General features: G+C 38.7%; 1 protein-coding gene across 1 annotated transcript in view; it reads left to right on the top strand.

The window, feature by feature from the left end:
- The window catches only part of LOC109066341 (growth factor receptor-bound protein 10-like), a 98,068-nt gene that overhangs the window by 51,122 nt on the left and 33,036 nt on the right, over positions 1 to 13,910 (top strand). Inside the window, exon 6 of the mRNA XM_042740500.1 lies at positions 4,711 to 4,850. Coding sequence (XP_042596434.1) covers positions 4,711 to 4,850 — 140 coding nt within the window. The remainder of the gene's footprint in view (positions 1 to 4,710; positions 4,851 to 13,910) is intronic.

Raw genomic sequence — 13,910 nt, 5'->3', positions numbered from 1 at the left:
GTGAGCAATATTAGCCTGGATACACAAGACCGCTGAAGAGGCTAAATAGAAAGCCTCTAGAGGAACTCAAAAACTGCTACTTAATTCCCGGAGGAGAAATAGCTGCTGAGCTAGAACATAGCTATCATCAGATAGCTATATACTGAGGGTCTTATGAAGGCTTGTAGACCAGAAAAACAATATACAGCTAGCCTAGATAGCCAGGCGGGACCTTCCTGCAAAACTGCCTAGACCACAGAAAGTGGGATATTACTTACAACCCCAGTAGGGGAGAAGCATTGTCTAGACAAGGGCTCAGTAGCCTACTACTTTAAAACCCTAAGAATTGGGGTCAACCCCAAGGACAGCACTGCTACCAACAGCTATCCTCAGATAGCTATGGTCTGGAAAGAGTTAATTGCAGGTAAAACCGGGTGTGCCTCACACGTCCTGAAAAGTGAAGCTGCGGGCTCTTTGATCGACCCCTGGTGGCTGGCTGCAGTACAGGTCATAAACCCCGCCCTCTCCATGTAAACGGCTGGGACTTGAGTCAAAATAAAAAATTAAAATACACTTCCAATACAGTTTTCCAAAAGATTTAAGTTAGTTGTTATCATGCTGATATATGTTCAAATGTTTGTTTTTCAGTAGTCAATTTTCAGCCCAACACACAAGACCTCAAACAAACCACACCCACCGCCAAATCTCCCATCTTCTCTTTCTGTCCCCTCACTGAGGCAGAAGTATCAAAACTTCTCCTCTCCAGCCACCCTACAACATGCCCTCTAGACCCAATCCCCTCATACCTCATCCAAGCAATCTCTCCTACACTTTTACCAGCACTCACACACATCATCAACACATCTCTTCTCACAGGCACTTTCCCCACTGCATTCAAGCAGGCTCGGGTAACCCCACTGTGCAAAAAACTTACATTAAACACTTTACTTACAGATAGCTACAGACCTGTCTCTCTCCTTCCATTCATAGCGAAAACCATCAAAAGAGTTGTTTTTATATAGTTTCATTAATAGCGAAAACCACAAACTGGACAATAGCGAAAACCATTTCAGGAGTGGCCATTCAACTGAGACTGCGCTACTGTATGCCACGGAAGCCCTGCAGTTTGCGAAAGCTGATTCCAATTCATCAGTTCTTATTCTGCTGGATCTAAATGCAGCTTTTGACACTGTCAATCATCAGATCCTCCTGTCTGCCCTCTCATCACTGGACATCACAGGGATTCCACTTCGCTGGTTTAATCCTATCTCACTGGTAGGTCTTTTAGGGTGGCTTGGGGAGGGGAGGTATCCAAAGCACATCAAGCAACTTGTCACTGGGCTTTCCTCAGGGATCAGCTCTATCTTTCTTGGACCCCTCCTCTTCTCCACATACACGACATCACTGGGCCCCATCATACAGGCACAGTTGGCTTCTCCTACCATTGCTCTATGCTGATGACACACAGCTCTATCTTTCATTTCAACCAGATGATCCAACGGTAGCTGCACGGATCTCAGGCTGCCTGGCGGACATCTCAACATGGATGAAAGAATATTGAGCGACGCCTCATGGTACCATCACAGAGAGGCTCAAAATCAATTTCCAGAACATTCTCATTCACCATTGATGTCTGGTGTATTGATGTTAGTGACGCTTTATGGTATGATGAGTGTATGACAATTTTCATTTGACATTTGTGGATTGTTGTATTTCGAAGCTACTTCACTTGACATCAGAAAAAAAAAATCTTTCTCTTTATTTATTCCTTCTCTTTCTAGCTTGTACTTATTTAAACAATGTCTAAAACTTGGTATTACAAGCACTTCCTGTGTCTGTTTGCCTCTTTAAGAAAAATTGCTTTATGAATCCCCCAATTGTAAGTCGCTTTGGATAAAAGCATCCGCAAAATGAATAAATGTAAATGTTTTTGTGATAAGATTGATTTTAGCTAGTAATTTGATGCTATAAAAATGGGCCGTGTCGTTATGGTTCATTGGGTCAGGGGGAGTTTGGACTGGAGTTTGATACCATAGCTCCACCTCACGACACTACTGTGGCTCCAAACAAATCTCTACTGCGCAGACTCAGTCTCCAAATGACAACATTTACTCAAGATGGCAGCAGCCATATTGAGATGCTTTGGCTTCACTTTTCTATAGTGGATAATAATTAGAGCCTGATATAAGCAGTGGCCAGCAACACGTTTTTTTTTGTTAGCAGTAGGCCTCCCTGAACTTCTCCACAACCGGCCTAGACGGAAGTGCCAAAGAGCCTGGTCGGCGAAAACGGTGCATCGAGGAGAAAGTCTTTCTCTTTTGTGGTTGATCCACAGATGTCTCTCCGTAGCCACCATCGCCGCCATTGAATGCCCAATGGCAGCAGCAGTTTGCTTGGTGGCACGGAGAGCCAAATCTGTGGTGCGGCGCAGCTCTTCGAGCGCCTCAGGTGGCAAACCTCTGCCCTTATCTAAACCCTCAGCAAGTCAGCCTGATAGGCCCGCAACCCTGCCATGGTGTGCAAAGCACAACCAGCCTGACCTGCTGCCACATACGCCCCTCTATTCAGGCACGAGGTGGTCTGAAGCGTGACTGATAGCAAAATGGGAGTCTTTAAAGAGTATGACTCACCCTGCGAGAAATAGCTTGCAAACATCTCTTCAACAGGGGGCATCCACGTGTATCCAAACTCGGTCACACCCTCAACATTAGCATAGTCAGCATGTTGAAAGGGATGCAGCAGAAAGGAATATGGTTGCCCCCAGGATTTTGATATCTCAGAGTGGAGATCTGAGAGATATGGAAGACTCCCGGGGGTGGGGCAATCAAGACCAGCCAAAAAGCGCTCATCTGGTCTGCTGCGAGCCAGTTTAGGCTTCTCACTCGTCCAAACCACATCAAGCCACTTAGTGGCATGATCCATCACATCAAGCATGTCCCCGTATACGTGGCTGGGAGTGGTCAATGCAGTGGGACCTGAGCTTTCGCATAGAAAAAGATTCATAATGCACACTATCGGAGCCCTCAAGCACTGAACTCGCATGCTCCTCCCCCAGGCACATAACGCACAAGTCATGCATGTCCTCAGGTGTCAAATACGTAGGACACGAAGGTACGCACTTCTTTAAATGCTCACCCGGGTTGATAGACATTGTCACACACTGCTCGCAACAGATGGCTCCTGAAGACAGCAAAGAGGATGATATATTCAGCAGGTGCCCTTTTATACTTCTGAGAACCCCGCCTATGACGTCATGGACAAGGTGGACCAATCGATTGGCGTTGTTTTACATGTGCTTCAGCCACTGATCATGCAGGGTGCATTCTCCAATGTTCCCCCTAGGGGGCGCAGTGTCTCGTTCCCTCTCGGGGAACCATGGTTACATGTGTAACCCGAGATGTTTCTGCATAGACCTGCGTGTTCGGCTCTCTCGTAAACACTACATGTGCGAATGGATGGGTGGGGCTAAAAAGGCAGTGATGTAGAAGCAGGAGTTGATCTTCCTCTCGGAGGTCTGCATTCTCATTAGGCTGCATTCTCCAATGTGACCCCTGGGGGGCACAGCGTGGAGTTCCCTAGAAGGGGAAGCAAACGATAAAGATGATCTGAAGACAACAAGACGTTGTGCAGTGGCAAAAAATAATAATAAAAAAAGACCAGGAGAGAAAATAGCCTATTACTTCTAAATTATGTTTTTGTATGTAAAAAATCTTAATAACATTATAAGGGGACCTCAGAGAACAATACAAAATAAAAAACAGAGGCAGTTCATGACCCCTTTAAAAAAATGCTGGCAGTGGCTTTCAAAAAAAAAAAAAAAAAAAAAAAAAAAAACACTGGCAAGGAAAGAGTTAAGAAGTCAGTTGGTCTGCAATTATAAAACAATCGATATAGAGTTCAAAATGTAATTAAACATTAAATGTTCAACATTAAGGGAACATAGTGACTAAGTGAATTAATGCATACACTAAAAATCACCTTGGGATCAGTTGCTCAGAAGTCAATCAGTTTTCAAACTGATCAGAAATGTGAAGTTAGTTAATAAAGGTGTTAGTTTGCAGATGATGCTTGCTTTGACATTGAGTTATTTTACAGCAAAATTTAGACATTATTAAATGTAGCATGCAGTAAATGTCCAAATATTTTTGGAAGGCACTTTATATACACAGCACATGTTGCTCAAAGAAATAAAGAAAGCAGTGCAAATTACATTAAAACTTCAAATTTTTTTCCAGAACAACACTACAATCTTTTTCCTCTTGGCTTTCTTTGTCTCCATCAAGAGTGGCGCTCCTGTTATTCCATTGCTCTGTTGTACTGAAACCTCTGAGAATAAATGGTTTCCATTTGGTGAGCGTGTTTTTCCCTCTCAGCTGTGGATCACAGCAGGAAGTTGAGCATAACGAGCTCGTGAACGAGGGTTCACTCAAGCAAAGGTTCATTCAGAGGTTACCGTTCAGACTTCAGCTCTGAATTCCATGTCACACAGCCCTCATGCCCTCAAATCTAAGGCATTAATGTCTGTGTGTGTGTGTTTCAGTTTTTCTCTGAAGTCCCCACTTCAAAAGGACTCCTCAACTACTAACTTCAAAAAATGGCCCTAAATGCTAATGTTGCCCAAAGCAACCAACCATTCTAGGCCGACAGTAATACCCTTGTGAGACAAGGTTCTTTGCACATTTCATGTCCATAATATAACCCTAAATCTGAGATTTTACTTTATTCCTCCAGAACTTCAGGAAGAGGAGCAACAGTACAGAACGTCCTCTCTACCTGCCATCCCCAACCCCTTTCCTGAGCTCTGCAGCCCTGCAAGTTCCCCTACTCTCAGCTCTGGCTCCTTACCTCAGTGTCAGCCCTCAGGCAAATATGTAAGAGACCCTTTGTTCTCATTCCTCTCTCTCTTGAAGGAATAGTTTACTCAAAAATGGAAATTCTGACATTATTTACTCGCTCCCTTGTCTTTCCTACCCAACATAATTTTCTTTCTTCCATGGAACACAAAATTATAAATTCTGAAGAATATTTGTGCAACTATTTTTCATAAAGCATTAGTTCATACTGATTACAGTAATGCTCCAGAAACCACCAATAAAAGTAGTCCGAAAATAACCATAAAAGTAGTCCAAAAGAACTTCTGATGCATATGATGGCTTAGTATGAGGCTTAGTGTCACTGGCTTCAGTTTGGTGCATCGGAGTGCTTTATTTGAATTGATTTATTTTGTGGGGTGTGGGGGCAACTGGTGTCAGTATGGACTGTCATTTATGGAAAAGAGTTGCGGAAAGATTCTTAAAAAAATGTAATTCCTTCTGTGTTCCATGGAGAAATTAACAGCACACCGGTTTGGAACAATATTAGGGTTGGGTAAAAAGTGACAGATGCCATTTCTGTGTGAGCTATTCCATTAATCTTTCTGTATGGTTATTTAGTGTTACTTTGAAAGGCCTCTCAATTTATTTATTTATTTATTTTTTATTAAATAAGTAAATGTTACTGTTAAGATAACATGGCTGTTGGTGTAATTTCGAACATGCTGAATTGCAGTTCAGTGTGGTGTATTGCTTTAACATGTGTCTAGACACTGGTTTCCCAAGAAATGTGTCAATTCCTCTACAGTGTGACTCACATATTCTTACAGTAAGTCACTTACAGTAGCAATAAAAAGTTATGGTCACATGTATGTCCCCTATAATCATGTCTTCATTCAAAATGAAATAAAATCTTTTGGGGAATTTATAAAGGACTTTTAGCCATTAACAGGATAGGACAGATGGGAAGTGGCAAGAAAATATTGAGAAAAGAGAAGAGGTGTGATCAGAAAATATTGAAAGACTGATTTGAAATCAAATTGCCTAAGGACCACCATGTAACTTATCTAAGCGTATGCCAAATGCGCCACAATGCTAGACCACAATTTTGTCATTTTTAAGATTGTGCATAAATTAATTGGTTCCCTGTGTGTGAGCATCTGTTGTGTGCGTGTGTATACTGCATATATAGCTATCTCTGGACCCCTGGCTGTTACGTGTGAGCTGACTGAGGCCCTGATATATTCCTGGAAAGCCTTGTCATTGCTCCAGGCTAACCACCTCCATATGGGGCCATGGTCTGTTACCGTAACACGGTCCCCATGTTACCGTAAAAATCGCTACAGACATTAATCAATTACCCTAATCCCTCTCTCCTTACTTTTATTGTCCTGTGGATGGAACCTAGTGGGGGTCTAAGTGCTAGAGAAGGCTTCTGGTCTGTCCAAAAGAGAAAACAACTTGGAAGAACACCTGGAAGTCATTTAAAACAGCTGACAAATCGTCAGTGACTGATGATGTCCATAAATGTTATCAAGATATCAAGCACATTGCCTGTTGTTTGTATGTGAAATGAATGTGAATAGCAGACGCTATTTTGGAATATGAGAAATAAGAACAGACTTGTTGCATGGCCTGTGACTTGGCATTGTGTTTACAAAGGATGTGATCACCACGTCTCAACACGTCAGAATTAAATCACCTCCATTCTAATTAACCAGGGCGTGCCATTAGAAGCGCTGATTGAGGTATATTGTTATGCCGTGTGTATATTTTTGACTTATCTTTTTTTTTTTTTTTTTTTTTTTTTTTGGGGGGGTCAGAGCTGTAGTGCAAACCAACATTTTTTCTCTCTTCCATGGAAAACAAAAGTAGAAAATTCTGAAGAATATTTCAGTCAAGCCACCTTATTTATATAGCACTTTATACAATAGATTGTGTCAAAGCCACATTATAGTGTCAAACAGGAAAATATTTTGTCAATAATGCAAGAGGACAATAACAAAGAGTCAGACATCCAGTTCAGCTCTCTTCCAATGCCATTTTTTTATGATGTAACAAGTGCATTGAGTGTTATGGGAAGTATTCCCAGTTCCGGTTGACCTAATTAATGCAACCTAACAATCTTTTAGTTTAACAGATTTGAATTATAGAAATGCGATAGTGTGTTACGTGTATGCCAGGTTAAAGAGAGGGGTCTTTAATCTAGATTTTAACTGACAAAGTGTTTCTGCCTCCAGAACAATGTTAGGTAGATTGTTCCAGAGTTTGGGTGCTAAATAGGAAAAGGATCTGCCACCTGCAGTTGATATTGTTATTCTAGGTATTATCAAATGGCCAGAGTTTTGAGATTGCAGTGGATGTGAAGGACTATAATGCGATATGAACTCGCTCAAGTACTGAGGAGCTAAACCATCCAGGGCTTTATAAGTAATTAGCAAAGTTTTAAAATGTATTCAATGTTCAATAGGGAGCCAGTGCAGTGTTGACAGAACTGGGCGAATATGGTCATACTTCCTGGTTCTAGTAAGAGCTAGCTGCTGCATTTTGAACCAGCTGGAGTTTGTTTATGAAGCGCACAGAACAACCACCCAATAAAGCATTATAGTTATTTAACCATAAGGTAAATAACTATAACAATGAATTAAATGAATTAATGTTTCTGTATTCTGCAGTGACGATTGTCTTGCTCCAAAAAACACAAAAAGACCATGAAAGTAGTTTAAAAAGAAACCTGAATAATAATAAAAATATTTTGTATCAATATTTTAATATTGATTATATTTATTAGCTTCTGACTATTATATCAAAGCCACCTTCTGATGTTTCTGCTTCAACTTGTGATCAACTCATTTAAATATAATTTTTTATTTTATGTAGACGTGTGTAGTCAATTGTCATTGCGTTTAAAACAATTATTAAAAATTTTATTGAAAAAAGTAGGATTTTCATAGCAGCCAATAGTATTGTGTATAATCAGGGAACTTCCTATGGGAATGTGCAGCTTGGTATTTCCACTGAAATAAGGCCTCAAGGACATTGCATCTTGATGCAACATTGGTTGCTTTCAGTGTAGACATGATGCAAGGCAGTAGAGCTGGCCTGAGAAAGAGTGGCAGATTTTGAAGTCAATTAGTGGCATTTGTTTTAAATAAAGCCATGTCTCACCACGTGTGGAATGTGGCACATTTGTTTCTTTTTCACTATTCACATCTATTTATTATTGTTTTATTTGTATTTTTTTATTTTTTTCATTCACTTAATCACAATAAATCATCTCTTCACAAAAATAAGGATATTCCCCAGAATATTTGAGAATCAGACAGTGTCAAATATATTTTCTTTTTAATTTTGTACATTGTTACATAATAATAAAATAACATACTTAATATACCTTTATACAAATATACTAATATAGGCCCCTTTGAAGGCACTCAAGGACACCTTACAGGCAAAAAGCAAATCAATAAAATATGAAACAATACAAAAACACTTAGTGTGAAGTTTCTCTTTTTCTGAAGACACTGTGAAGAATGTGTTAAACCAGACCATTGATGGTCCACATTTAGTTCCATACACCCCCCCCCCCCCCACCAAAAAATTTGGAAGTCAAAGGGTACCATCAAATGTTTGGTTACCCATATTCTTTAAAATATCTTATTTTATGTCTAACAGAAGAAAGAAACTCATACAGAATTGGAATTTGAGGGTAAGTAAATGATGACACTTCATTTTTTGGGGGGTAAACTATCCCTATAATTACATCTTTATGTGTAATTTCATAGTTACATCTTTTGTCTTTGAAATATGACTAAAGTGTCTTGCTGAATATGCTGACAAGCATTTATGGTAACGTTGAACTAAAATATACAATAATGCCATTTCTATTTAAACTTGTTATGCCATGTATTTAAATATATTTGTAACTAAACATTTGAATTGATGTACAATTTAGCACATTTAAAATAAATTAACATTAAATGTAAAATCAAATAGCATACTAGAGTTAAAAATGAAAACAGGTGCTGTACACGTGCTTTAGTATGTTTGTCAACTCATCAAAATAAGTGTACCTCTTTAAATCAATAGTCATGATGATTAAAAATGTACATCAAAGTAGAACTTCACATTTATAAATTGCACTTATTAAAAGTCTACTTAAGTGTTTTGAGGAACAGTCATGAAGGTTTATTATCTTTAAGTAGCGTTTTATTTAATTAAATTATTTGCACATTGTTTTTGTTTAAATATACCTTTTGAAGTACACTAAAAGTAAACATTCCATACAATTAAGCATACTTCTTTTTCACATAGTTGTGGTTTCTTTCTTTAAAATAAATGCCACATTGAAACTATTAATTGCTATTTATGCTGTTACATTCCTGCCATCATACTCAAGTTTGGCATGTGTTTTCAAATACACTTTGGGACCACTGTAAGTGTCCTCAGAGTGTTGTATAGAGGCAACATAGTGCACTCTGAAAATCATATGTGTTATGAAGCTGGTTTCTGGACTCTTTTACATGTTACCTTCCCACAGCTGCCTCTGGTTTGCACCCCCTGGATAGTTTTTCTCAAATGCACGCTCAAAGAAGTGCAGATGTCTGACGGCCTGCTTGCCTGGTAAGAAACAAGACGTTTTGTGTTTACAGAATTTTCCGAGCTGCGGGCGCTTTCTGACAGGCCCCCATTGCTCTCCCAGATCCCACGCGGAAGGCACGCGAACAAGAACGCTTCTACAAGCCAGCAGGCCCTTTGACACCATGCCATGGCTCTGCAAAATTCAGAAATCATAGAAAGTTTTTGTGTCTCCTACCTGACTCAAGTTTATTTTAAAGTTTATTTGTAACAGACTTGTAGCAGGGTTTATTCCATTCTAGAATCTTCTACCCTTATCAGAAACACACCAACAGCACAGTGAGAGAGAGAGAGAGAGAGAGAGAGAGAGAGAGAGAGAGAGAGAGAGAGAGAGAGAGAGAGAGAGAGAGAGAGAGAGAGAGAGAGAGAGAGAGAGAGAGAGAGAGTAAAATGTAGGCTTTAATCCATTTAAAGCACTCACTGACATCAGGTTCTGGCACCCACCGAGAAGGCCTGGAACTGAAATAAGGGGATGAGCAATATGCTTAATAGTATCTTACCTCACTTTAATGTGTTGATGCATTTTTACTCTAGGGTGAGGTAAGCGGCTGGAAATAACCCAGAACTGGGAAGGGCTCGCAGGCTCATCAAGCCCACACAATATGGCACAACTTGAGATAGGACGAGGAGAAGTGCTTACTGTGTTGGGTTTGCTGTAGTCACTGAGGTGTGGTATGGGGAGAGGTTGCCAATTGGTCTGAGGTCATTGTGTCTGTTTTTGTCACAGCAGGAGGTGATATTGAAACAATATCACATGAGAAGAGAGTGCCATTATTCCAAATATTAAAACAGGTACAGCTGTGCTGATATTCAGACCCACAGCATGATTGGCAGTGCGACAATGCACTAGTATTTTATCACACTTGCAATCAGGTTGTTGACTCATATGAGACCCTTACATTAGTTGCTTATGAATTGTGTCCAATAAATTGTCTTTAAATAACAACATTTGCATATAAAACAGAACACATTAAAGGGTTAGTTCACCCAAAAAATGAAAATTAGCTTTTGTTTTACTCACCCTTGAGGCATCCTAGGTGTATATGACTTTCTTCTTTCAGACGAATCCAGTCGGAGTTATATTAAAAATTGTCCTGGCCATTCTAAGCTCTATCATTACAGTCAGTGGGTGCTGCAGTTGAACAGTCCACAAGTCGTCAAATAAAGCGTGCATATTCATAATAAAACACGCCGCACATGGCTCCGGGGGGTGAATAAAGGTCTTCTGTAGCGAATCCGTGTGTTTTTGTAAGAAAAATATCCATATTTCAAACATAATAAACAAACTTGCGAGACTAGCATATCTCAGAGGTGCACGCTGCGCGTACGTGCTCCGTCATCCACTGGAACAGCTTCTGTGCATGACAGATAATGAAAATGAGAGAAAAGTTAAAAATGATATTAGAAATATGGATATTTTTTCTAAAAAAAAATGCATGCATTCACTACAGAAGGCCTTTATTCACCACCCGGAGCCATGTGAGGCACGTTTTATTATGAATGCGCACACTTTTTTTGACGACTTGTGGACTGTTCAACTGCAACACCTGCTGACTGCAATGATAGAGTTTGGAAAAGCCAGGACAATTTTTCAATATAACTCTGACTGGATTCGTCTGAAAGAAGAAAGTCATATACACCTAGGATGCTTCGAGGGTAAGTAAAACAAAGTCTAATTTTCATTTTTGGGTGAACTAGGATTTTATATGGATATTGTGTAACTTAATGGGATTTTTTTTATTAATCACTTACCCCCATGTTGTTCCAAACCCGTAAAAGCTTTGTTTGTCTTCGGAACACAATGTAAGATATTTGGGATGAAAACAGGGAGGCTTGATACTGTCCCTTAGACTGCCAAATAAATAACAGTGTCAAGGTCCAGGAAAGTATGAAAAGCATCATCAGAATAGTCCATCTGCCATCAGTGATTCAACCGTAACGTTATGAATACTTTTTGTACACGAAGAAAACAAAAATAACGACTTTATTCAACAATTCCTCTCTTCTGTTATTCAACAATTCCTCTCTTCTGTGAGCAGTACGCAAGAGGCTCAATGATTTGTTTTTTTATGTGTATTTACGCTTTGGTTTGAAAGCAAAAGCAAACGCGCGGTTGACACAGAAGAGCGTACGCCATCTGTGTACAGCTCAGAATTGCCAAAATGGCACTATGCTGATTTGGAGAGACACAGAGAAGAGGAATTGTTGAATAAAGTCATTATTTTTGTTTTCTTCGTGTACAAAAAGTATTTTTGTCGCTTCACAATGTTGCGGTTGAATCACTGATGGCAGATGGACTCTTCTGGTGATGCTTTTCATGCCTTTCCATTTGATTAATTTCTTTGTCTATATTAATCTTGTTTCTACAAATAATGCTGCTTATAGACACACCATATTTCTAGTTACTTTGTTTGTTTTTGCTTTGCCAATGAACAAAGTTACCATCAAAGCCAATGCACAGTTGCACATCTCCCAGAAAGACAGTATTGGTATTTTGCATTCGAGTAAATCAACATTTTTGAGTAAATAAGTTCAGTGAATGATTCAATGATTCACTCACAAACAGCCACATGTTTGTTCCTGAATGAGTCAGCATTTTGAACAGATTAGTTTAGTGAATAATTCAATAAATAGTTCCAAACATATCAGTCTTTCTTCTGTGGGGCATAAAAGAAGATATTGCAAAAACAATTTCCAAAAATCTCTTTTTTTGTATTCCACATACAGGTTTGGAATTAAATTATGTAAATGATGAGAGAATTTTCATTTTGAGTTAAATATCCCTTTAATAATGGTAGACAGTACTGATTTAAAATTCATGTGTTGGGCCTCACACAGCTTGTCAGAAATGCTATATTTAGCTATATTGTATTTTGGCAAAGTATAAAATACTTTTCGGTACAATGAATTCATGTTTCATTAGTAGGCAATACTCTGATATTGTCATGCATCAGCATTTACTCTACACATGCAATGTAGCCATTTGCGTTTCTGACAAAGTGTGGTTTTAGTGATGTGATCATAATTTTTCCAAGATGTATTGCATTCCATGACTCTTACCATTGTAGCTATTCCAGGGGTTGTGTGTCTTGCTCAAGGACACAGTGGTGATAACTCAAATCTTGCATGGCTTAAACTTACAAAAGTTTTGCCACCTCAAAGGTTTAGCCATAGGGTTGTGGTTACACGACTATGCATGGCATGTTATTTGTGTGCATGTTATGATACCATTCACCCAAACATGTGACCCTATGATGCCAAGACAGTACGGATCTTTATTACACAGAAGTTCTGTAATCCATTTTCTGATCCTCCAGCTTTGTGCACTGAACTCACAACTGATTTGTCTCATGGTCTTAGAGTGGTAAATAAAACTTTGGTATTTTGAGGAGCCCCAGGTCCATGTGTGTTTCACATTGTGCCAGATAAAAGGACTAGTGTAAGGTTCAAATGCTGTTTCAAATACATATTACCATAAAAAATATTACTTTTTGACTACCATATTTGCGTAGTACTACAAACTATGTCAAAGAATACCATGGTATTACCATGATACATGACCTAAACATTCATTATTGTCTATTACCATATTGCCATCTTAAAAAAAAAAAAATCACAATTCTTTGGTAGAAACAATTATTGTTTATGATTAACATGTTCATATGTAACATGATACTTGAAAGAATACCATAGTATGGTACACATGCAAAAAACACTGTTTTACCATTGTGATGCCACAGTACTTTGATATACTTTAAACTGTGGTACACGGTACTGATTACAGTATACATATACCATGGTATGTATACAATGTGTTTCTTTGTATTTCGAAGAATACTGTGGTGTCTATAACATGGTATTACCATACTGTCATTTCCATAAAACCAAGTTGATACTTCTTCTTACAAAATAATACTGTGGCATTAGCATGGCACATTTATGTTTTCAGATTATAGTGTTATTGTACATTGAAATATAATATTACATTTACATTTAGTCATTTAGCAGATGCTTTTATTCAAAGCAACTTACAAATCAGGACAATGGAAGCAATCAAAATCAACAAAAGAGCAATGATATGCAAGTGCTATAACAAGTCTCAGTTAGCTTAACGCAGTACACATAGCAAGGTTTCTTTTCAGTTATATAATAAATAAAAAGAAAACAGATAGAATAGAAAAAGAATAGAGCAAGCTAGTGTTAGAGGCCTTTTTTGCTTTTGTTAATTGTATAATAAATAAAATGAAAACAAATAGATAGAATACAAAAAGATTAGAAAAGCTAGTATTAGTTTTTTTTGTTTGTTTGTTTGTTTTTGGTAAGAAAACATCTCTAGGTTATTTATGTAATGTCTCTAGGTTATGTATCTATGGTTATGTACGCATGTAACCCTGGTTCCCAGAGGGAACGAGACGCTGCGTCAAAACGCTATGGGAACGCAATCTGCTTGACCATGCTCTGAATCACGGGTGTGATCAGTCC

The sequence above is a fragment of the Cyprinus carpio genome, chromosome B16 (assembly GCF_018340385.1).
Source record: "Cyprinus carpio isolate SPL01 chromosome B16, ASM1834038v1, whole genome shotgun sequence".
Taxonomy (NCBI): domain Eukaryota; kingdom Metazoa; phylum Chordata; class Actinopteri; order Cypriniformes; family Cyprinidae; genus Cyprinus; species Cyprinus carpio.
This window is presented reverse-complemented; position numbering and strand designations above follow the sequence as displayed.